The sequence below is a fragment of the Equus asinus genome, chromosome 6, assembly GCF_041296235.1.
Source record: "Equus asinus isolate D_3611 breed Donkey chromosome 6, EquAss-T2T_v2, whole genome shotgun sequence".
NCBI classification, from domain to species: Eukaryota; Metazoa; Chordata; class Mammalia; order Perissodactyla; family Equidae; genus Equus; species Equus asinus.
Window position 1 is genome coordinate 70,985,858 of NC_091795.1, and position 24,824 is coordinate 71,010,681.

Sequence of the window (24,824 nt, forward strand, 5' to 3'; positions counted from 1 at the left end):
TAATGATTTCTTGAATATGACACCAAAAGCACAGGCAACAAAATAAAAAACAGATAAACTGGAAACCAAGATCAAAAACTTCTGTGCATCAAAGGACACAATCAACAGAGTAAAAAGGCAACCGACACAATGGAAGAAAATACTTGTAAATATACATCTAACAAAGGATTAATATCCAGAATATACACGAACTCCAACAACTCAACAAAAAAACAAACAACCAGATTAAAAAATGGGCAAAGGGCTTGAATAGACATTTCTCCAAAGAAGATATATAAATGGCCAATAAGCAGATGAAAAAACGCTCATTGTTACCAATCATTAGGGAAATACAAATCAAAACCACAATGAGATACCACCTCACATCCATTAGGATAATTACTATCAAAAAACCAGAAAATAAACAGTATTGGCAAGGATGTGGAGAAATTGGAATCTTTGTGCACTTTTGGAGGAACGTAAAATGGTGCAGCTACTATGGAAAAATTATGGCAGTTCCTCAAAAAAATAAAAATAGAATTACCATAGGATCCAGTAATTCCATTTCTCAGCATATAATCAAAAGAATTGAAAGCAGGATCTCAAAGAGATATTTGTACACCCATGTTCATAGGAGCATTATTCACAATAACCAAAAGGTAGAAGTAACGAAAATGCCCATTAACAGATGAATGGATAAATAAAATGTGGTGTACATGTATAATGGAATACTGTTTAGCCTTTAAAAAGAAGGAAATTCTGACACATGCTACAACATGAATGAACCTTGAAGACATTATGCTAAGTGAAATAAGCCAGTCACAAAAAGACAAGGTACTGTATAATTCCACTTACATAAGGTACCTAGAGGAATCGAAATTGCCAGAGGCTGGGAGGAGAGGCGGATGGGGAGTTAACATTTAACGGGTGCCGAATTTCACTTTTGCAAGATGAAAAGAGTTCTGGAGATGGATGGTGATTATGGTTGCAAAATGATATTCATGAATGTACTTAATGCCACTGAACTTAAAAATGGTTAAGGTGGTAAATTTTATGTGATGTGTATTTCACTACAAATAAAAAACTAAAATAGAAAAAAAAATTTTTTAAAGACACAAGCTAAAAAGAGGAGAAAACCAAAAGAGTAAAAATAAGATCTTAGCCCAATAATAGAGATTTAGGGGGCATTTTATTATGACAAATAACTAAAAATAATGCAAATTCCTTTCCTTTACAAAGACTAATTATAGTATAACTTAAGTATTTTTAATTGCCTATATGCAGTTTCCATTCATTAGTTATTCTGATATATATTTACAAACTTTAACATAATGGAAAAAATGTGAAAAATAGTCAAAATTTTTGGAGACACTTTTTTAAATAAAAATTTTGGAAAAAATCTGAAAAATATTCACTTTTAAAAATAAAATAGACTAATATAGACACTTTTATCTCTGATTTCAGAGTTCTCTGAATTCCCAGATATATGCATACACAAATGTATATTAAAATTATTTAGTTAAAATATCTGGTTTCAATGTATTCTACATATTTCCACCACAATATGTTCTGACTTACGATTTGACCCTTGCATTAGTAAAAACATCAACTGTCAGTGGGATGTCTGGCATGAGAAATATAGCTAGCAAGGTTAATATAAATGAAAATTTGTGAATTGACGAATATAGCTCTGTAGATCATACAGGAATACTATGTCTAATGATCAGAGTAGGATAAAAGAAGATATTGAACTCTCAAAGAATGCAACACCATTTAGAAGAATATATCAAAGCTTGCTGTTATTTTCAGACCACATAAGTATTAGAATAGTCATTCAGAAAGTTAGTACTGGCCAATCTATAAGCAGTAAATCTGTTAAAAGCCTGAAACAGATGAATAATCTTTGACTTCCATATTCAAATAATGTTAACCATCTTTCAAAAAATACAGCAATTAAAGTTAAATTTAGACTGCAACGTAGAGATCTTTCTCAGAAAATGCAGTGAAGCTTCATAAGGGAAGGTACTTCTATGAGAACTGAGCAGTTATCTCTACAGACTCTAGAGTGTGCCTGGTGGGAAAACTGATTTGAGCTGTCCTTCTGAGAGTGGGTAAAGTCTGAATTGACCTTATCTTAAGAATTTCAATAGGTGAAGATCTGTCTTCATCTTGAGATGAGAATGTTGAACATGTTTTCATGTTCAAAGGGATCTGAGGTAACTTCATTTTGAGCTGGGGTAAAGCTTACAAGTATTTCTACAAAACGAGGAAAATCCAACATGGAGAACAGGGGAAGTCACACTTTGAGAGGGATGCTGCTGATCACAGGGAGAGGATGATTTGTACCGTGCCTTTTAGGAGCAGGATGAAGGGAAGCTTTCCTTAACTGCTCTCTTTCTTGACTATCAACAGCACGTCCACTTTGTTGATGGGAATGGGAAACAACAGTTGGAAGAGAGAGGATGCTTGCCGCACTTTGTTGGGAGGTGTCTTTATTAACAGTGTTCTGATAGGTGGAATTATCTTTTGTTTCAAAATTCATAAAATGTTTAAAGTTATATTCAGGAGAAAAAGAGTTTATATATTTTTCAGCATTAGCAATACTTGAGTTTTTGGAAATCACTTCAATTTCATCTGGATTAAAAATGCTCTGATTACTTGATCGAAGATCAAAAAAAGTGGCACTCTCATAACAGGTCACTATACTTAGTCTAGGGGCAGAGAAAGGTCTTCGGGATCTAAAACCAAAATGGTCTGAGGCAGATTTTAAATCACTGAAACTTCTTTCTTGAGCATCAAAGTTGGCTCTACTTTGTTGATGATGAAGGGAAGCATTGCTTTTCTGAAATTGAGTAAATAAAGAACGTCTTCTTCCAGAGAAAGATGAGGGAGTAGATGTATTTGAAGGAGAAGAAAACTTTCTATTTCCTCTAGGTGAAAGGACTTTGCGTATTGCAGAAGGACGAGTTGCTTTAACATCAAGAGATACAGTCCATTTGGTAACAGAAGAGGCTTCACGGTGCAGGGGATCTGAAGTAATTTGATCCGCAGGATGATTTGGTTGCAAGCTCTGGTCCTCTTTGTAGCAGCTAGAGTGAGAAAAGTGTCAAATGAGGGAAAAAAACAGGGCAGAGCTGGAAACCTGTCAAGCCTCTTGAAGAATAATATTCACCTTATCAATATGGAAAGAACAGGGAATAAAAAAGCCATGGCAGCTGAAGTTGATGGTCACACAGATATACCCAAAAGAATGCCTAAGTCTAAAAGATTCTCTCTAACTACCTACACAGGACCTGCCCAATCTATTAAACCTTGGGACGATAGGTTGAAAGATTCAGGGAAGCGGGCAGAAAAAAAGATCAGGGGAAACACACGCCAGGGCACTAGAACTAAAGGGGCCCTTGAAGGAAAAGGTAGAACTTGCTGTTTTAAATATAGTAAGTCATAATATCCGTTTGAGACTATTAAACTCCTATATTTAAAGGAGTTAAACAGAATGAATTTATTCCCTGTTGACTAATGCATTTTAAAATACTAACCATGGATGACGCTAAAGGTCTCTGGAGAAAATATTTCAGATAAATATCTCTATATTCCAGATATTCAGTTACTGTGGGAAACTAAAGGAAGCATTAAAGCTCAGTTTTCAATGTTCTTTAGCACACGAAACATAGAGGACTGCTTTCTCTTTTTAAAGGCTTACCTTAAGCATTTTCCCATATTGAATTTAATCCAAAGTAAATCTGTCCGTTCCTTTCTAAGCCATCATCCTTAAGTCATAAAACGCCCTGTGCAGGTGGAACAGGTCAGAAGACTGAATGCTGAAGCTGCACGTGGAATTAACATGGCAATGACACAGAATCTGATGACAGCAGACTCTAGAATCTAATGACATCAGTTTAGAATAAAATTGTTCTGGGGCTTGCCCTTCTGAAAAGCTGCAGATCACAGGACTGTGGAATGTACATTCTAACTTCATTATGCTCAAGAAGTCAGCCAACAAATCAAGGGACAAGAAAGCAGGAAGATGTAGGCAATAACATATATGAGATCTGCACAGTCCTTTACCTGAGACTGTCTCTTTCACTAGCTGCCCTCCACACACCTGGCCTACTAACTCATTCTTCTTTTATTTGAACACTCTTTACGCCAAGTTCTTATATCCTCCAGTGATAGGGAAAAGTGACTATTACAGACTTTGGTCCAAAGATATATTGAGATGGAAAAAAAAGCCTAAATAGCAAATGTCACTGTCCCCCAAAATGAAACATGCTTCATCTACCTTAGCAGTAAAGAGTGCCATCTGATTGTGTGGGCCACATGCACAGATTATGGAGATCTACTGTACCACTGTTTATAATCTTTTGAAACAATGTACACTCATTTAAAGGTAAGGTTAACAGAGTCATTAGAAAAGAAATATTGCCCTCTCCTTTTCCAAACCAACCTCAAGCACTGTCCATATAATAGGTGTATGTGTATAGTCACTTATGACATAAAAACCTCCTCAAATATATATTTTTTTACTTCTCAATATCCTAAATACCCTACTACAACTTCCTGTTTTTGTCTGCTTCCTAACAATCTTCTTTGGGAAACCTTTGAACACACTCCTTTTCAGAGGCCTAAAGCTCTCTAATTTTCACCATATAATTGTCAGATTGTAATTTGATTTTATCCTAAATACAAGCTAATAGATTAATCTGTGACTATTTCATGGATGCTAGTAGAAGACACAATTTTGGGGTCACAGAGGACTTTATCACTCACAGCAAATCAAGCAGTATGAATACAGCATATTTGTGTTGGTTCTCCTTGACTCAGGTCCCACAAGGGCAATGAGAGGGCCCACTGACTCTTGCATTCACAGTGAGTTGTATTACAAAGAAAGGAATACTGAGCTCATGGAATCCACCATTTTTACAGCAAGCAGTAAGCAAATCTGCTAAATCTGCTATTGGTCCTGGAGGGAAGCATGATCTCATTCCTTAAGGTTTCTCACCACAACCCTGAGAAATGGCCTCGATAAAGAGTAATCATGCGGACCTTATACCCTTCACAAAAATTAACTCAAAGTGGATCACAGACCCAAATATAAAATGTACAACTATAAAACTCCTAGAAGGTAACACAGAGAAAACCTAGATAAATTTGGTTATGACAATGATTTTTTAGATACAATACCAAAGGCAGGGTTCACAAAAGAAATAAATGATAAGCTTCTGCTCTGCAAAAGACAATGTCGAGAATGAAAAGCCACAGACTGGAAGAAAATATTTGCAAAATACACATCTGAAAAAGGACTGTTATCCAAAATATACAAAGAACTCTTATAATTCAACAATAAGAAAACAAATAACCCAATTTAAAAATGGGCCAAAGACCTTGACACCACACCAAAGAAGATATACAGATGGCAAATAAGCATATGAAAAGATGCTCCACGTCATATGTCACCAGAGAAGTGCAAATTAAAACAATAATGAGATACCACTACATACCTATTAGAATCTTCAAAGCCCAGAACACTGACACCACCAAATGCTGTCAAGGATGTGGAGCAAGAGGAATTCTGATTCATTGCTGGTGGGAATGCAAAATGGTACAACCACTTTGGAAGACAGTTTGGAGGTTTCTTATAAAACTAAACATACTCTTACCATACAATCCAGCAATCACATTCCTTGGTATCTACCCACATGAGATGAAAACTTATGCCCACTCAAAAACTTGCACACAGATATTTATTGCAGCTATCTTCATAATTGCCAAACTTGGAAGCAACCAAGATGTTCTCTAGTAGGTGAATGGATAAATAAAGCACGGTATATCCAGACAATGGAAGACTATTCAGCACTAAAAAGCAATGATTATCAAGTCTCTGAAAAGATATGGAAGAAACTTAAATGCATATTACTAAGTAAAAGAAGCCAATCTGAAAAGGCTACATACTGCATGATTCCAACTATATGCCGTTCTGGAAAAGGCAAAACTATGGAGACAGTAAAAAGATCAGTGGTTGCCAGGCATTGAGGGGTAGGGAAGGATGAACAGGCAGAGCACAAAGGACGTTTAGGGCAGTGAAAATACTCTGTATGATACCATAATGATGGATACATGTCATTATACATTTGTCCAAACTCAAAGAATGTACAACACCAAGAGTGAACCATAATGTAAACTATGGACTTTGGGTGATTATGATGTATCAATGTAGGTTCATTAACTATAAGAAATGTACCACTCTGGTGCTAGATGTTGATAACGGGGGAAGCTATGGATGTGATGGGGTAGGAGGTATATGGGAAATCTCTGTATCTTTCCCACAATTTTGCTGTGAACCTAAAATGGCTCTAAAAAGGTAAAGTCTCAATTTTTTAAAAATCAAGGGGAAAAAAGAGTGGTCAAGGCCCTACATTCTTGGCATACCTGGGAAGATGTATAGGAGAATAAGACGACCAAGGAGGACCATCTCTCACTGAAGCAATCTATTGTTTTTTTTCCCTTTTTTGTGGGTTGCTGTCTATTGTTCCTAAGTCACAGCCAGATTCATGAGTACCTTTTCCAAAAGGACATCTTTTGTAAATTGAAACAATAGAATATGTAAACTTATAAGGTTTTTATAAGAAACTTCTCTTTCCAAAACTGGGCCATCTTGTTGTTCAACACACCCACAAAAGGCCTCCATAAGAAGCACTTGCCCACTGAGCTACCCCAAAGGAAATGATGACATTATGAGTAGATCTCAATGGTGACAAATATTTCTGCCCAAAGGAGGTGACAAATGAGGTCAGATCACTTGCCCCCAACCTGCCCTCACCACTGAAGTAAATCTACGTTGACCAATTTTAAAAAAAGTGTTTGGGTGTGCTTGTCTAGGGTATGGGGAAGAAGATCCAGATCTGCCTAGACATTTGAAAGGGAAAGAAATCATACACTAGAATGGGTAATATCTAGAAGTGTCACCAGCTCCCTTCCCCGAGTTGCTTAAAGAGTTGCTTGTTGCTTGGGAGCTTGAAGAACGGCTTAACAAACGCCATCAGTATTTAATAGGTCCTCAAAGTCACTTTTTAGGGGGATGAACAGTCACCCACCAACTCAGACTGGCTCAGACCAGTCCAGACCACAAATGCAGAACAACACCCAAGCAGACGGACAAAAAATTGTACTACAGTAACTTGCTCTCACTAACATCCTAAATTCTCCTCCTCTAGAAGGGGCAAAGTAGCCATTTTTGGAACATGCGATATAAGTAGAGGCATGTAGCTAAACTGCACATGTGCCAGCCTATGTCTGCCTCTACAGAGAATGACAAAACTTCCTTATTGCATATTAATTCTCTACCCCAAATAAAAGGCACCCACACCCTGTGCTCAGGAGACCATGGCTTTGTGAAACTATTCTTTATGGTCTCCATTTTCTTTGTTGGATGCCGCAAATAAAATTTTCTAGGGCCAGACCCATGGCCGAGTGATTAGGTTCATGCGCTGGCTTTGGCAGCCCGGGGTTGCGCCGGTTCGGATCCTGGGCTCAGCCGTGGCACCGCTCATCAGGCCATGCTGAGGCGGCGTCCCACACAGCGCAACCAGAGGACCTACAGCTAGAATATACAACTATGTACTGGGGGGCTTTGGGGAGAAGAAGAAGGAAAAAAAGAGAAGATTGGCAACAGATGTTAGCTCAGCTGCCAATCTTTAAAAAAAAATTCTGCCTCGTGTGACAATTACTTCTGGTGTAGTTTCAAGGGGAGTTTACTCCAGTGTCAAAAGCTGTTTAACATTCTTCTGGATAGAGTATTTATCTAAACCTCTAGTCCTAAAATTTCTCCCTTATTGCTTATTTTTAAGAAAACCATAATTAGAACAAGCCCAAAAGAGGTTAATAAAATCTCATAATGGCAGGCATCTAAAACATGCTTCTCTTTCAATCCATTCCCAACTCTCTTTATTCTACTAATTCCATGATTCCAGGCACTTTCTGCATTCATCATGTCGTATGGCCACTACAACTGCTTTTTTTTTTTTTTAACCTTAGCCACTCTGTTCCCACCAAGACCAATACTCCATCGTTATATACCTCAATACGAACATCTTGTTTGCCTGTAACCATAATTACCACTAATTAAAACTACAATTTCACCATGATATCTCAGCTGAAGTTTAGAAAATCTTCTAGAACAAAGCTTCTCAAACTTTAGGGTACAACAGAGTCACCAGGAAAGCATGTTAAAATGCAAATTCCTGCGCACTGCTCCCAGAGAATCTGATTCACTAGGTCTTCAGAATGTGCATTTCCATCAAGCTCCCAGACTGGATGGAAGGTTGATGCTGCTGGTCCACAGACCAAACTTTGAGCAGCTGTTCTAGAACACCTGGGTAATGAACAACTCCCAGAGTGAAGGTTAAAAGGGGCTTCTGAGGTACCTCACGGCAGCTTCCTAGCTGAGCTGGAGGCCAGTAAGGACAGGGAATGATTCGGGACTGAACGTCCCTTCTCTTGATGCCTAGATGATAAGTCCCTTCAGGAACCTAGATTACACCTGGGGAGAAGTAGGAGGGGAGCAGAAGGGAGAACCCTGAATGTGACTGAATCTTTAACACAAAAAAAACTAGCTCTAAACTAGAATTGACTGAGTTAACTTGAACGGGCAAATTCAAAGTTTTCCCACATTATCCAGAACAGAGATAACGAGCTACTCCAAATTCAGTTACAGAGTAACATACAGTTACATCTGTAACCAGTCTGAGTGTAGTGAATGGAAATTATTCAATCTATTACATTAATTATAGTATTTGTACAAGCGGCTTACAAATATACTTAATTATGCAAAATAACAATGTTCGTTGCTAAATTAGCACCAGGTCAACTCTGTTACGTTTTCTTTCATTGCAATATTAAACTCTATCCACAGAGGTTTGCTGTTTGTAGTTTGTTACTCAGACAGCATAGCTATCTGTATGTGACTTGAAAGGTGGAAAAAATATTGCTTGGGGATCATCAAATAATTTCACAGGCTATTTCTACAACTTCCTTATTCACTATTAGCTCATTTTGAAAGAAAGAAGTTAGTAAAATTAATTCACTTCTAAAAAAAGTGTTTGGGTGTGCACACCTAGGGTATGGGGTGGAAGATCCAGATCTGCCTAGACATTTGAAAGGAAAAGAAATTGTACACTAGTATGGGTAATATAGTTCACTAGACAGTAGTTACCAGATGCAGTCTAGTAAAGATTAAGAAACAGTACACAGTCAAGGGTTTGAACGGATCCAATAACAAACTGGAAGTAGTTTTAAAAACAATAGAAACAGAAAAGCATATATTTTAGGTCACCGAGTAAGTACAGATGTGTGCCAGCAACATTAGATGACTTGTTCCTTATCTGCATTCTCAACGTCCTCAGCTTTTGGCCTCTCTCTCAAACTCACCCTGCAAATCTCCTAATTTGCATTAATTCAGTCCTCTGACTTCTCTATTCTCTTATATGAATGCTAAGAATTAGTGAAAAAATCATGCAATGGTGCATACTGGTAGACAGTCTTGAAACTCAACTGAGGCAACAGTCTGCAGGGTAATCCTTATCTTGTTTCTAGTTGACCCCCTCTTCCACTCCCCACAACTGCTGTTCCAAACTTTCTTTGTTCATATGTTCATTCATTAATTAACGTAAATATTTAATGATCTTTTATAATGTGCCAGGCACTGTGCTAAGCACTGGAGATACCCCGTAAACATATTAGTGCAGACTCTTAAGGAAGTCAAAGCCCTAAGACTTGGAAATTGACAGAGGATGGGAAGGGTGGTGGTACAGGGAAAAGAGAAGTCCCTCAAACGTCTCAGTGTACATCCACCTCCACTCTACAAGGTGACCTACAGTCCTTCGTTCCTGAGAAAACCAGGGTTATAAGGTAGGAACTCTTTCAACTTCTGGCCCTCGCACCCACAAAGGTACCTATTTCAACCCCGTATTTCAAAGAATCAAAAACACCATCAGTTATAAGAAAGGGGAAAAAACATTGCCAGTTAAACAATGATGCAGTGATATGATCCTATTAATTGGTGGTAAGACACATCATGATTTAGGAGATGTTAAAATGTGAAAAAATGTCCACCTTGTAAGCAGTGACACAGTATGTCTGAACCCACGTACTCCTCCTTAGTCAGGGTAGGCTGAAAAGGGCACTTGGATGGAATTGAGTGAGTTTTATACTTCAGTACCCACCTTGGGAGGTAAAGTCTGAATTCAGCAGGTATTTCATACACATGTTGGCCTTATCCCTCCTAAATGTATTCATCTTAAAGTGGAGAAGTGGAGTTACATAGCCAGTTAGAAGCTGAGCCAGGAATCCTACTTGCGTCAGAATGATTCAAAACCCGCGGCCTTCTCCACTGTTCTTGACACCTTGTCCTCTCTCAGTTTCTATGACAGCTTTCTCTTCTGGTTCTTTTCCCACTTCTTTGACCAGTCTTCAGTCTTTGTTTTGCGGGTTCATCCACTTCTGCCCATTCCCTCAGTACTGGTTCCAAAAGGTTCTGTATTCCATCCTCTTCTGTCTTCCCATGCTACACATTCTGCCTGAGCAACGTCATCCATTCCTACAGCATTCAGCATCACACACATACTTGTAGGATGCCCAGCACATGAAAACTTTCCCCGAAGAAATGCTTCTCTCAGCCCTTCGGCCGCTTCCTTCCATAGGCTGTAAATGGGTGACTGCGCATGCTAGCAGTGGCTTTCATCTCTTAGCAAGTCCTGCCCAGGAGGGTCTAGCACTTGGCTCTAGGATTTGAGGGTACTTGGCACTTAATGCTTTGTTCTTGGCCTTTGGGGCTCTAGTTAAAACTGAGACTGAGAGCATCTCTCTTTAACATTCTGTTACATTTAAAAATAAAATCTGTTTTGACTTGTGAGACTTTGTTCCCTGCTATATATCTGGAGAGCCTGTACAGTGCCTAGCAAAGAGAAGACACTCTCATTGAATGAATAAAGGAGATTTCAACTGTTAGTGTTATCCTTCCTTTAGTTTTTGTTTTTTAAAGGAATTCATAGACAATAAGACCTAAATGGCAAATAAACTATGAAAAGATGCCCAATCTTATTAGTGTTCAGGGAAATGTAAACTGAAATAATAATTAGTTACCATTTCATCTCCATCAGATTGGCTAAAATTAAAAACTCTAACAAGATAATAATTTGTATGGGGAAAACAAGAATTCTCATACACTACTTACAGGATTGTGAACTGGAACACTCTAAAGAATAATTGAGTAATATATAACAATATAGTCAACCCAGCAATTTCACTTCTAAGTATACACTTTCCAAATATTCCACATGTGTCTAAGGAATTATGAAGAAAGGTGATCAATAAAGCATTACTTCTAAGAGCAAAAAAATGCTGACCTAAACATCCATCAATAGGGCAATAAATTAAGGCATATTCACAGAATGGAATGCAACATAGCAACTGCAAAGAATGAAATAAGTTTGCTTATATCGATAGGGAAAAATCTCAAAAAACATTTCATACAAAAGCAAGTTACAAAATGTTATGTACCATATAATGCCATTTATGTAGATTTTAAGAACCGAAGACCATTTATTCACTGTTTATGTAAACATCCACAGGTAGGAGAAACATTAAAACTTTCAAAGGAAGAATGCACACCAACTTCAAGACAATGGTTACCTCTGAGAGAAAGGAATACAAAGAATATTTCAATTATATGTATAAAATTTTCTTACAAAAAGATCTGAGAAAAAACACTTTTTGGGCAAATTTGTACTAATACAACATGAAAGAACACAGAATCACCATAAAATGAATATCTGTATTTGTCTCTCTCAAGGCCTTGAAAATTGACGTTCAATACTAAAACCGACTTGGCAGAAGTAAATAATGGTAAGAATAAAAATGTAAATGCACAAAAAGCAAATTTTATATTTTGGCTCATGAAAATGAAAGTTTATGGAGCTTTAAATAAAACTTCAAAAGCCTGTCTCGGTCTGTGGTCTCGCCTCCATCACCCTCCTCTATTACGCATAAAGTAATATCATACAAGGTACTAGGCATTATGGTTGGCATTATGCTGGTGTTCTCTTGGGGGTAGATTTGTGGGGTTTCTTTTTCTTTTCAAACAATCAGTATTGTGTCTGTTGATACTATCTGAAGGTATCATATGAACTTAACACAAATGAAAAAACCTAAGTCAAGAAAAAAGAAAGACGGCCCACAGGGTCACTATGCAACCCTGCTTTACCGAACAGAATTGTCTAATTTTAAAACACATGTATTCTTCTCAAAGCCCACACAAAATGGAAAAACAATGAATTTATTATGGGGTATACTTTAAACTGGAATAAGATTTAACCTTCGAAAGGGAGGATTCCAAAGCTTTATATAACATTGTGATTTAAACAACACTTTTTAAACCCACAGTTTGATAGAGCAATACAGGTAAAGGATGACAGAGAAAAGAGAAGTGGGCAGCTTGAAAAAGAAAATGAATCAGAAAGTTTTCAGAAATAAGGAAGGACTTAAATTTAAACTAAAAACATCAATGTGAACTAATAACCTTAAAAATACTTAAAACTACTTATCTTTTACCCTGTCCCACAGGGGGCCAAAACAGCCTCTGGTATCATCCTGCTGAAAAACAGTATCTCCCTGTACACCCAGATTTTGGTGTTAAGTACCATTTCTCACTGAAAGGAACCAATGCGGCCAAGGTCACAGCTGATTCCAAGTCTTGGAGCAGGGGCAAAACCAAAAGCAGTCAAAATATAACATTCCCAAGAAGCAAAGATGCTTTCCAAGACATTCACACTAGTGCTAAGAAGGAAAAGGAAGAACCTTGACAGGCTCTCTGACGGTCACAACATGAGAATTTGAGCTTCAATCATCATCACCTCCACAAATAATTAAATGAAATTAGCTGAGTCCCAAAAAGGCACAAATTCATAAATCTGTGATGATACCGAGTACTAAGAGAGGAATGCAAAAGATTCTAACAATGCTTACAGAAAACACATTCTAGGGGCCAGCCCAGTGGCGCAGCAGTTGGGTTCACACATTCTGCTTCAGCAGCCCAGGATTCGCCAGTTTGGATCCCGGGTACGGACCTACGCACTGCTCATCAAGCCACGCTAGGGCAGGCGTCCCACATATAAAGTAGAGGAAGATGGGCATGGATGTTAGCTCAGGGCCAGTATTCCTCAGCAAAAAAAAAAAAAAAAAAGAAAAAAAAAGAGGAGGACTGGCAGCAGATGTTAGCTGAGGGCTAATCTTCCTCAGAAAAAAGAAAAGAAAAGAAAATGCGTTCTACTGATGAATCTACTCAAGTTTTTGAGAACTCAGGATATAATTAGATTTTTTTTCTTTTCTTGTATTAAACTAATAGTATCTGCAAATTGTGACTGACAAGTGTTTTAATAAAAGAAGTCAAAATCTCTAGATACCTATTGCAAAAGATAAATTTTACATGTGGAACATTTAATTGTCCTTTGATCTTTTCATTTTGCTATCAAGGACACTACGTATCAAGGATACATCCATCTCAAATGTGGTAATGGGCTATGACTATATCCTATCAGGACCAGTCATTCTGCCCCATGGGAGGTTATAAAAGGACAGGCAATCTAAAATTTACACAAATATACTTTACAAAGATCTTGTTCTTAAAAAATTATTTTTTTATTTAAGAAGTTTGTTTCAAGGTATCCATTTAGAAAGATCTTTTAAATCTTCCTGTATCTTTTCTCTCAAAAAACCCACAAATTAAGCTTCTGTTTGTTTGCTTTTATTTTTAAAAAAAATTTTTTTTGAGGAAGATTAGCCCTGAGCTAACTGCTGCCAATCCTCCTCTTTTTGCTGAGGAAGACTGGCCCTGAGCTAACATCCATGCCCATCTTCCTCTACTTTATATGTGGGACGCCTACCACAGCATGGCTTGCCACGCGGTGCCATGTCCGCACCCGGGATCCAAACCGGACAACCCTGGACCACTAGAGCAGAACGTGCACACTTAACTGCTGCACCACCGGGCCGGCCCCTGTTTGTTTTTTAAAAATACAGTTAACTAGGAAAAAGTTTCCATCTATTCTATTAAATGGGATTCACTGTAATCTAGTTTAAGGCATTAGGGCTCGATTACATCTATTCTAGTATTCCATTGCTAACAAAGATGCCCGGGAGCAGCAAGAGGAGGGGATGTCTTACCTGACATCAATCTTAAAGTTTTCCTATGTCTAGTTTTTCTTATTAGCCATCTGTCACTGTTACTCATAAATTTCACAAATCCTTCCTGAAGCCACATAAACAATTTGTGCCTATACATTACTTGAAATTAACTAAGTCCCATAAGTATCTTCCTTTTATTTGTCCTAAACTTATCAAAGTTTGCCTCTCTTTCCAGAATTTTAGAATTTCCTGTACAAGCCTGTGCTCAATTTAATCAAGGTCTTTTTAGATTAAGAGTCACTCATCCTTTTGGCCTACACTCCTTTACCAGGGCTGCTAGCCCCCCTCTCAACCTAGTGGATCTTCTTGGCTAGTCCTAAATTCCATTACGTCCTTTCTAAGATGTGATTGCCAAAATTGCACACAGGACTCCTGATGAGAAAATGCCATGGATTTACATAAAGGCAAGATAACCATTGATTTGTCTTCAATTACTCTCAGTGATGATCAATGTTATGCTAGGATTTTTGTCTTTACTAAATAACAAGTCTCTTTTCTGAGTTATAGCTCTGAATTATTTAGAACTATTTTAGATTCCTCTTAAACATTCCATTGCCTATTTTAAAACCAGCCTGCAACTTTTTTTTTTTGTTCAGGAATACAAATTTTTAAGACCTTCCTGTTATCTAGGTCTGTCATTTGCGGCTCTTCCTTATCTGAAAAACTTTTCATATGGTTATTTCTCCAGTTCACATATAAAGGCATTGAGATCAATTCTAGGACTCGAATTACTTAAAGAACTGATCAACCATTTCCATTTCTTTATCTAGGAAATCACCCTTTCATCCCTATCCTTTGTTTCCTCTCTCCAGATCCCTTCTCCCAATTCCATGGTAATTTAGCAGATCACTCATCATTGAAGAAATATTTGTTGGCATCTACCCTGTGCTAGGCACAACAAGGCGTTAGGAGTACAATGATGAAAACATAGGGTCCCTGCCCTGAAGAATTTCCGGCTACGTCATATTCACTAGCACTTCTTTATTTACTTGCTTATTTACCCCTCAAAAACACTAGTCAGGCACAATTTCTTTATTGATAAATCATTTGGTTTTCTCTAAAAAAATATTATTTATCTTCTTGCCTTTAGAATTCAGTGGATTACCCCACGCAAGAATGAAACTGAATCACTTATACTTTCTCAAATCTTTTCAGGTCTGCATTGTCCAATTTCAGTAGCCGTTAGTCCCACGTGGCTATTTAAATTTAAATTAATACGGCCAAAAAAAATTAAAAATTCAGTTTCTCAGTTGCCCTAGCTACATTTCAAGTGTTTAACAGCCACACGTGGCTAGTGGCTACCACAGCGGGCAGCAGAGATTTAGACAATTTCCATCATCAGGGAAAGTTCTATTCGACAGGACTTATCCGACAGTTCTTACACAAGGTGTCACATAGTGACCACAAAGAAAAACAGGTTACACATTTTGGCAAACAATTACTGTCTTATCCAATACCCACTTGATGCCACCTAGCACTCGTAAGTCACTATATTCTTTTCGTCAAGGCAGTCTAAACTACCTTAAATATTGACCTCTATGGAATATGGTTTTAATTGTAATGTAAGCCAAAATAATGACTCTGTTTTATGTCTTGTTAGTTGCAGAATATATGACCGAGAATGCCTAATAAAAGTACCTAAATAAGAGCAATAATGCAATAAATAATCAATTCAACATGGGAAACATCTCAAAGAAACTTACCCTCCTTCACTTTCTGCTTCCTCTGAACTATTATTACTCGTTGTTGAACTTTGAACTGGGGCAAGCCTTCTTTTCCTAGCTCTGTGCTGAGGACTTATCTTATGAGCAGTTATCTTCCCTCCAAGTTCACCTTGTATATATTCCTCCAGCTTTGGAACGGCTTCTTTAAGAACTCTGATTTCCTCTTTGAGTTCTTCCATATTTATCAATAATTCATTTAACTTCTCCAGTATCTGAAGTTGCCTTCGTTGAAAGATTGCTGTCGGTCCTTGGCCGTCATGCATTTCATCTTGCAATGTCACTGAATCAAATGTATTACCCAGAGAAAGGAATTTAGGCAAATTCATTGTTGTCCTTGGTCTACGAACCTTATGGTACCACAAAAGAAGCAAGCTGATTCCAGTAGTTCCCACCACGATGCCAAGTATCAGTCCTTTGTTTGTGGAATGCAGCATTTCTTGGTTTTTGTTTCTAAAATTAAACGCATAAATGTAAATGAAGGTTGATATTATTTTTGCCCAAGATAAAAATATTAGAGCTTTTTCAATTGACAAAAGTCAAGTCTACATCAACACACACAGAACTTCATAAATCATAAACTAAAATATATTATGAGTAATTACCTTTACAATGTATGTGGCCCAATGGAAATATTTACTTTAAGGATATAACTAAAATCCAGTGTAAAATATCATCTTTAATTCAGAATTTGTATTCTACATGACTGATCTGAAATTTACCCTTTACCATCTATTTTTAAAGGGTGTGATAAATAGAGGTAAAAGCATCTTATAATTTTCTGAGAAAACTGCTTCAGAATTCAAATTGTGCTTAACTACGTCTGAACCTTTTATTTGTATAAAATTAATTAGTGTGCTGATTTCCGGATCTTATCTAATCTTTAAGGAAGGCCAAGAAGAAGCTCCACCTTAGCAACTAGTTCACTTTTGTATTTAAATTTAAAGTGACAACATTTTGAAAGCCGAGGGCTTTGGGATATAAACATATTAGAGATCTTTGGCAAGTTTGTAACCCACCCCATCTCTGCTTTATTCAACACAGAAAGCAGAAATGCCAACATCTGTGCAAGCTTCATCTCCTTTCTTCTTCTTACTCAGAATTGCTCTGTTCCTTACGTTTCTATTTCTGCCTAAGGTCTTAATGTTTTTATTTTCTTTCAAACTTCTCCCCCTCTTTTTTTTAAGTAACAAAAATTTACTTCTTTGACTCCTTTCTTCTTCTGAACTTTAAATATTTTGCATTCAAAGTCCAAGCTTTGGCCCACCTAATTCCACATAAGCTCACCTACCTTGACTAAATGCACCATAATCTTTCTAAGTATATCCCACCTTCACCAGTTTTATTGCTTATCTCTGTTTTTAAAATCAGAAGATCATTAAAGGAAAACAATAATATAAAGCCCCCTTTCCTTCTGAAACTTTAAAATGGCACTAAGCATATTAGTATTATGATAAACTTTTGCAACCAGAGTAAAATATAGTAAGGATGTTTTATAGACTTTGAAGTTCCCAAAACTGTTTTCCCATCAATTTCTCCTATTTTGTAAACAGGTCTATTAAATTTTGTTAGCAACTTGGGGAAAATGTTACAAATAATGGTAAACCGTCCATTACAGAAAATTAAATTTGCAAATTTTTTGGTTTGTTTTTCCTGACACTTTCTCAAGGAACAGATTATTATACTAATGCCCCCTATGATCTCTGAGGAAAAAGAAACAAATCAGGTAAGTCTCAAGATCTCCCTAGGTTTCCAACTGCAGGCAATTTCTGGACTATGGCACAGGGAGGGAAAAAACAAACAGAGCCTGGTAGTCTCACTGAGTTGAACAGAGATCAAACTTCAGAGAAACTGAAGCCCCTAGGAATTTGTACAGCATGGTACTGAAGATGAGGGAAAGAGAAAGAACTCCAGAAATAGCACAGGGGTCTCCTTGAATGTTTAATTGAATACCAGTCCGCACACGCATGGAGTGAAGCCCCATCAGACCAGGCAAAGAATAATTTCCAGGGAAAGACCAATTACCAGGAAGCTATAAGCTGAACTATTCCTAAAGATTCCACAGAACTGGGAAGTGTTCAAGTTCCCACCAGCCAGAGAGGAGAGTGTTTATGAAATATGTGAGGCTTTCAGGAGAGACCTCAGAAGGGTCATGCCTTGGAAATGGGGCTAAATTAACCCTAGAGTTAAGGCTATTTAGACTTGCCCTAAAATAGATTAAAAATGAGACTCCAAAGGATCAAAGCAATTTACAAGTAATTTAACTGCCTTCAAGAGAAAGTCCAACACTCTTTAAAGGAACGGAAAAAATTCAGAACTCAACAACATAAAATCACAATGTTGATCATGCAATCAAAAATTATTAGACATGTAAAGAAGCAAGAAAATGACTGAGATGATGTAATTAGCAGACAAGGATGTTAAAACAACTATTACAAATATGTTGACTATTTAACATAAATATTAAAAATATGTTAAAGGAAACCACAAACACGATTAGGAGGTCAATAGAAGGTATTAAGTATAATTAAACAGAACTTCCAGGGATAAAAAATAAAATATCTGAAATAAAATTTTACTGAATGAGACTAACAGCAGAAAAAACACTGGGAAAAAACAGTCAGCAAACCTGAAGACATAGCAATAGAAACCATCTGCTATAGACTAAGTATTTGTGTTCCCCCAAAATTCATATCTTGAAATCCTAATTCCTAAGGTGATGGTATTTGGAGGCAAGGCTTTCAGGAGACAGAGCCCTTATAAATGGGACTAGGGCCCTTAGAAAAGAAACCCCAGAGAGCTCCCTCATCCCTTCCACCATGTAAGGTTATAGCAAGAAGGTGCTGAACCAAGAAGCGAGTCCTCACAAGACACTGAATCTGCTGGCTCCTTGGTCTTGGATTTCATAGCCTCCAGAACAGCAAAACATAAATTTTCATTGTTTATAAGACACCAGTCTATGGTATTGTTATGGCAGCCCAAATGGACTAAGATACCATCCAAAACAAAGCACACAGATTTAAAAAAAAAAAAAAGACTAAAATTAAAATAAAACAAAAAACCAAGCAGGGCCTATGAGGCAATAGAAAGCACTCTAAAACATACACAAGGTTACAGAGAAGAAAGGCGGGGTGGAGGACAAAAAATACTGGGAAGGAAAAATGGCCAAAAATTTTCCAAATTGGACAAAACCTATAAACCCAGAGATCCAAGAAGATCAACATAATTCAAGCAGAGTAGGTAAAGAAAACCAAACCAAGCCACAACATTATTAAAATGCTGAAAAACACTAAAAAGAAATCTTAAAAGTAGCCAGTGGTTGGGCCGGCTGAGTGGCACAGCAGTTAAGTTTGCACGTTCAGCTACACCAGCCCAGAGTTTGCCGGTTTGGATCCCGGGTGCCAGCATGGCACCGCTTGGCAAGCCATGCTGTGGTAGGCGTCCCACATATAAAGCAGAGGAAGGTGTGCATGGATGCTAGCTCAGGGCCAGTCTTCCTCAGCAAAAACAGGAGGATTGGCAGCAGATGCTGGCTCAGGGCTAATCTTCCTCAAAAAAAAAAAAAAAAAGGAGCCAGTGGGGAAAAAAGATATATTGCGTACAGAGAAGATAAGATTACAGCAGCTATTGTTTCAGAGACATCACCTCAGAAACCATTCAAGCAAGAAAACAATGGAGACACATCTTTAAAGTGCAGAAAGAAACTGTCAACTTACATTTCTATACCCAGTAAAATATTTTTCAAAAAGAGGGTAAAATAAAAACTTTTTCAGACAAAGAAAAGTTGAGAGAATTCATTGCCAGCAGACATGCACTACAAGAAATGCTAACAAAGGTTTTTCAGGCAGAAGGAAAAAGATAACAGAAACCTGGATCTACACAAAGGATGAAGAAGGCCAGTTCCCAGGTTGGAAGGGACAAATTGAATATACTGTTGGAAGGGTCTTAGATTATAACACGGAGTTAATGTTAAAGATGCACTGTTGTAAACCCCAGGGAAAACATTGAAAAAACAAACAAGAACAACAAAAAACTCCACAGAGGTATAAATAATAAGCCAATAGTGGAGATAAAAATGGAATACTAAAGATATTCAATTAGTCCAAAAGAAGTCAGGAAAGGGGGAAAAAAGAACAAAGTGGCAAATAGAAAACAAATAAGGACAAAAGAAATGATGCCATGACTACATGGGAAAATGGCATCCAAAGATGGAGAAATAACAGTATTTCTCTTGGCCAATGGAAAGATCCAATTTTTTAAAATAGGAAGATAAATTAATGAAGTAAAAGATTAGAGAAATGCTGCAGCAAAAACTTGAGAAGGCAAAGCGGATGGATGGTTTCTAGTGCACAAGGACAGAAGTTGACCTTTGATGGAAACACAAACAGTTCATTCAGAGTAATGAAAGAAAAGGCAGATTATGTGAGCAGATTCAGGAAGGTGGGTAGATGGGATGGTGGAAGCTTATGAAAGTTCTCTTTGATTGCTTCATTGTTCTGAATGAAATAGGACACAAAATAAACAGCTGAGTGAGAATGTGGGAGAGTATTGGAAAGATGCAAATTCCGAATTCAGTTGAATACCTGAAATTTGCCTTCCTATGGCTTATATCCTATGATCCCACATACTCAAGCAAAGCATTATTGTTTCTTCTACTCTAAATAGCCAACTAAATGTGATGTTTCGAATGATGTCCTATGGAACAGAAGAATACGAAGAATCTACTTCTAAGAAGTCTGCTTAAAGGAATACCTCTCTGTAGATTCCTGAGTAACAAACTAGACTACGTGCATTGAACACAGGAAGTATTCTACTTGGACGCCCTATTTCATTAGAGGTCTAAGTGTAAAAGAGAAGGACTAATGATTTTAAAATAATTTCCAGAAATTACCTCAGGTGTTGGTGAATATTATATCCACGAGAATTAAGAACCCCTTTTCCTGAAGCCAAAGGTTCCAGTAGAAAGCCTGTGTGCTTAATCTGGCCTGCCTGACAGGGTACAGTTTGCCTGGAATTAATTTTTTTTTAAGCAATTAGTCTTTTTTACCTAATTGGTGTAACTGTGAACTGTAAGTCTAACCATCTGTCCACTGCCATCCCATCCAGGAGACAGGCCAGCAGTAGATTCAGATCAATTTGTAACTTTAGCTGAAGTTGTAGGTAATTATTATTAGTCGTTCAATTTTATTTCCACAAAATTATACCACAAAACAAACTTATTTTGAAAGATTATTGCAAAAAGGTGATAAGAAAAGCCACTATTTGCTCATGACTTATATTTGCATGATCTCTAACAGTCATGCATCAAGCGTGATCATCTTGGCTCTTTTTGGTCAATAAAAAAATTAATGCTAGATGTTCATATGCTGATCTTGAGGCCTATTAAAAGAAATCTTCCTATTCTGATTGCTTTCTTGGCTAATTCCTGCTGGGCCTTCCTTGAATTTTACATTAAAAAACAAAGCCTAATATGAAATTTTTTCATTTCCTAAGTAAATAAATGGAAGTCAAAATGTACTGGGAAGGAGGGGCTGGCCCCGTGGCCGAGTGGTTGGGTTCTCGCGCTCCGCTGCAGGTGGCCCAGTGTTTCGTTGGTTCGAATCCTGGGCGCGGACATGGCACTGCTCATCAGACCACGCTGAGGCAGCGTCCCACATGCCACAACTAGAAGGACCCACAACGAAGAATATACAACTATGTACCAGGGGGCTTTGGGGAGAAAAAGGAAAAAATAAAATCTTAAAAAAAAAAAAATGTACTGGGAAGGAGATCTTATCCCTGAGAGGCTACCAGGTTTAAACAGGTGGGAAAGAATATTAATTTCTGTTTGACCTTTTCTTTAGGACTTATACCAATCCCAAATTATCTCTTTGAGGCAGGTCCTATCATTATCTCTATTTTGCAGATAAGCAAACTGAGGCACGCAGCTGTCAAATCATTACCCAGGGATCATCCAACTAGGAAGTGAGACCTGCTACCCTGGAAGTGAGAACTGCTGGATGCACTGCCACATGACGAAGAGTGAGAAAGCAGCCACAAGGACATGGAGGAGAATGCTGACCGGGCACAAATGCTCAGAGCTGATAGGACTTCAAAACTATAAAAAGCACTTTGGAAAAAAACTGGAATCAATGGACTAGGTATTGGTTTTAAATAACCATAACTGGAGAGAAATAGCTCAAGCTATGTTTGAGTTTTATATCAGTATAAAATGAATGTGCTTCTAAGTCAATAATTTGAAAAATGGCACTCATTAAAAATAGCAATGTAGAAAAGTAATAAATCACAACACTTGCTCGCCTGCAGTATAATTTCAAAGGTTATAGTATATCATTTATATAACTTTCATACATTTAATTATCAAATTAGTAGTATACCCCTGCACTAGAATATAAAAACACAGTAATTAAAAAAATCTATTGACTAGATAATCAGATGCTATTATTCCTGTTACAAGTTTCAATTTGTAAGGTGCTAGTAATAACAATGGAAAATAATAAATTCTTTTAATATAAATTATTGGCATCTAAAAATTAATGTATACTACATATTAAAGGTTATTTACAGAGATGAGAATCAAGAATTCTACTGAAATAATAAATTATCAAAATGTAGACTAAATTTCTACATTAAAATTCCTTTGTAGAAACTGTCATGAAAAATTAAAGAAAACGTTTAATTTTCAAGTTCTAGTTTTAATTAAAATTAATTTTTAGATACGAAAATTATGATCAAGTTATGTATGATGCTTTCAGCAATATCTAGCATATAATCACTTAAGTCAGCAGATTCATAAGAGGAAATACGTAAACTACGTAACTTTGATAACCTCAGGTATGTCTGAAAAACTTTGCAAGGAAGGGTAAAGGGACACTAGGGGTTACACACAAGCCTGGGGTTTAAGTTTCCCAAGGGAATAGCTCTGAGACCTTGAATTAGCGATTAGATTTCCCACAGCGACCAGGATAACCTAATACTTTCTAGGTGAATTCTGATACTCATATTTCATCAGGTTTTCATTACTTTTCCTACTTTATAATTTCTTTTTTATTTAGGCCGCCCTGATGTTTGACCTATTTGCAAAGGTTTGTCGCACTGAAAATGTGGCTTTCGTTTTATGCAAAATAGGTAGAGAATTTGAGTTTGAGGAAAACAAAACAGAACAAGAACGTCTGCTGGAGGGTGAAAGCTAAGAGCCAGAGAGCCAGAGGTGGCGCGAGCCAGCGCCGCCAGAAACTCCTCGGGGTGTGCGGGGACCTGCCAGGTCGGGCGGACACTGCCTGCGCCCCACGCCCCCCACGACGGGCGGCCGGCGCGCAAATACCGGGCACTTCCGGGGCTGCAGCTTCGCAGGCGCCGGCTCTCCAAGGGCTGCGCCCGGGAAAGCTGCTGCCAGCCCGCTCCGCCGCCAGAACAAGGCACAGCACCGCCCGCCCGCCGGCGGGAGAAGACCCGCAGGGCTGCGGCGTCCGGGAGCCCGCCCGCGCGCCCGGAAGTGCGGTGGCCGCCGCCGGAAGTGCCGCCCGAGCCCTCCACTCGCCCCCGGCCAGTCCCGGGCCCCCTGCCCACCTGCGCACGCCCCTGTCCTTGGTGCGCCGGCCGCTCTTCCGTCGGGGACCGGGGACCTGCGGCGGGGCGGACGCAAGTGGCGGACGGAGAGCAACCCGCAGCCTGCGGGTCCCAAGGTCCGGCGCCGGGGCGGCCGCGTCCTGACCCAAATAGCGGAGGCGCCGGGGGAGGAGCCCGCGGCCGCGCGCCCCGAGGCGCCCGCCTCTTCCCGCGGGGGCTCGGCGCACCTTTTACAAGACAGGCAAACGGCGCTCCGCCGGGCACCTCGGCCCGCGCCCGCCTTTCTCGCCCGGATGCCGCCTCCCGTGGAACCCCGTCTTCCCCCGAGATCCCCGGCCCGCCTGGCGCGCGGCTCTCCCAGCACCTTCCCTGCCAGCGCTGCCGCTCCCCAAATCTCCCTCGCCCCGCTTCTTTCCCGCTCCCCCGTTACCCTTCTTTTGTGCCCCTTTCTAGGCACAGCCTTGAACCTTCCTCCGCGTGGCAGTCAAACGCGGACGTCTTGCACCAGTTAGTAATCACGTCCACAGCCATGTTTTCCTAACTTCATTGTAACTCATATTCCCCCTTAATGAGCAACTCCCCTCCTCCCTTTGTCTCCTCACCATTCTTAATTGCTTTTAGATGAAAACCACTGTCTTCTCAGATGCTTAACATTCCCGAGTTTACCCGGCTTCACTTTCTGTGGCTTGTATGATGAAAATAAAATTCTGCCAAATAAACTCTCACAAGCTACACAGCCACTCCCTTCTGTATTGTCCTCACTTGGAGCTTTAAATTTAGGCTTGCAGAGGTCTTAGTCTTGATTACTAAATTCCCCACCAAGGTACTGGATGGAATTAAAGATGGGTACACTCCTATTTATCAAGAGAACTCTTCTGGGGCCGGCCCGTGGCGAGTGGTTAAGTTTGTGCGGTGCGCTGTGGCCGCCCAGGGTTTGGCCGGTTGGGATCCTGGGCGCGGACACGGCACCGCTGGTCAGGCCACAACTAGTAGGACTCACAGTTCATATACAACTATGAACTGGGGGTATTTGGGGAGAAAAAGGAAAAAAAAACTATGAAAAATCAGAAGGCTAATTCTACAATACATACAATACTATCTGTTCATGGGGATTCTGTAGGATCTTTAAGACCATAAGATGTATTCTGAGCTTTAACCAGGCTGCATACAAGAAGCCTAGCGAAACTCACTTCTTTAAAACTAAGTTATGTTTTGGAAGGCAGCAGACCTTAATCTCTAAAAGTTGAAACTTGTAAATCTCTCCCTTCTAAAAACTACTGTCACTCCCATTTTATCATAGTTTGCAAAGATATTGCG

At 38.8% G+C, this 24,824-nt stretch overlaps 1 protein-coding gene across 3 annotated transcripts in view; it reads right to left on the minus strand.

Annotated features, from left to right (window-relative positions):
• RMDN2 (regulator of microtubule dynamics 2) overlaps positions 1-24,063 on the minus strand; it is a 79,556-nt gene extending 55,493 nt beyond the window's left edge. The window contains exons 1-2 of one of the 3 annotated variants that reach the window (XM_070512243.1): positions 23,938-24,063; positions 15,921-16,391 (exon numbers count right to left, since the gene is read on the minus strand). In XM_070512243.1, the coding sequence (XP_070368344.1) occupies positions 15,921-16,391; positions 23,938-24,038 (572 nt within the window). In that variant the 5' untranslated portion in view covers positions 24,039-24,063. Of the gene's footprint in view, positions 1-15,920; positions 16,392-23,262; positions 23,423-23,507 lie in introns of those variants that run through there. The other 2 variants (XM_014832940.3, XM_070512244.1) reach the window with 2 other exon arrangements.
• Between the last annotated feature and the right edge of the window lie 761 nt (positions 24,064-24,824).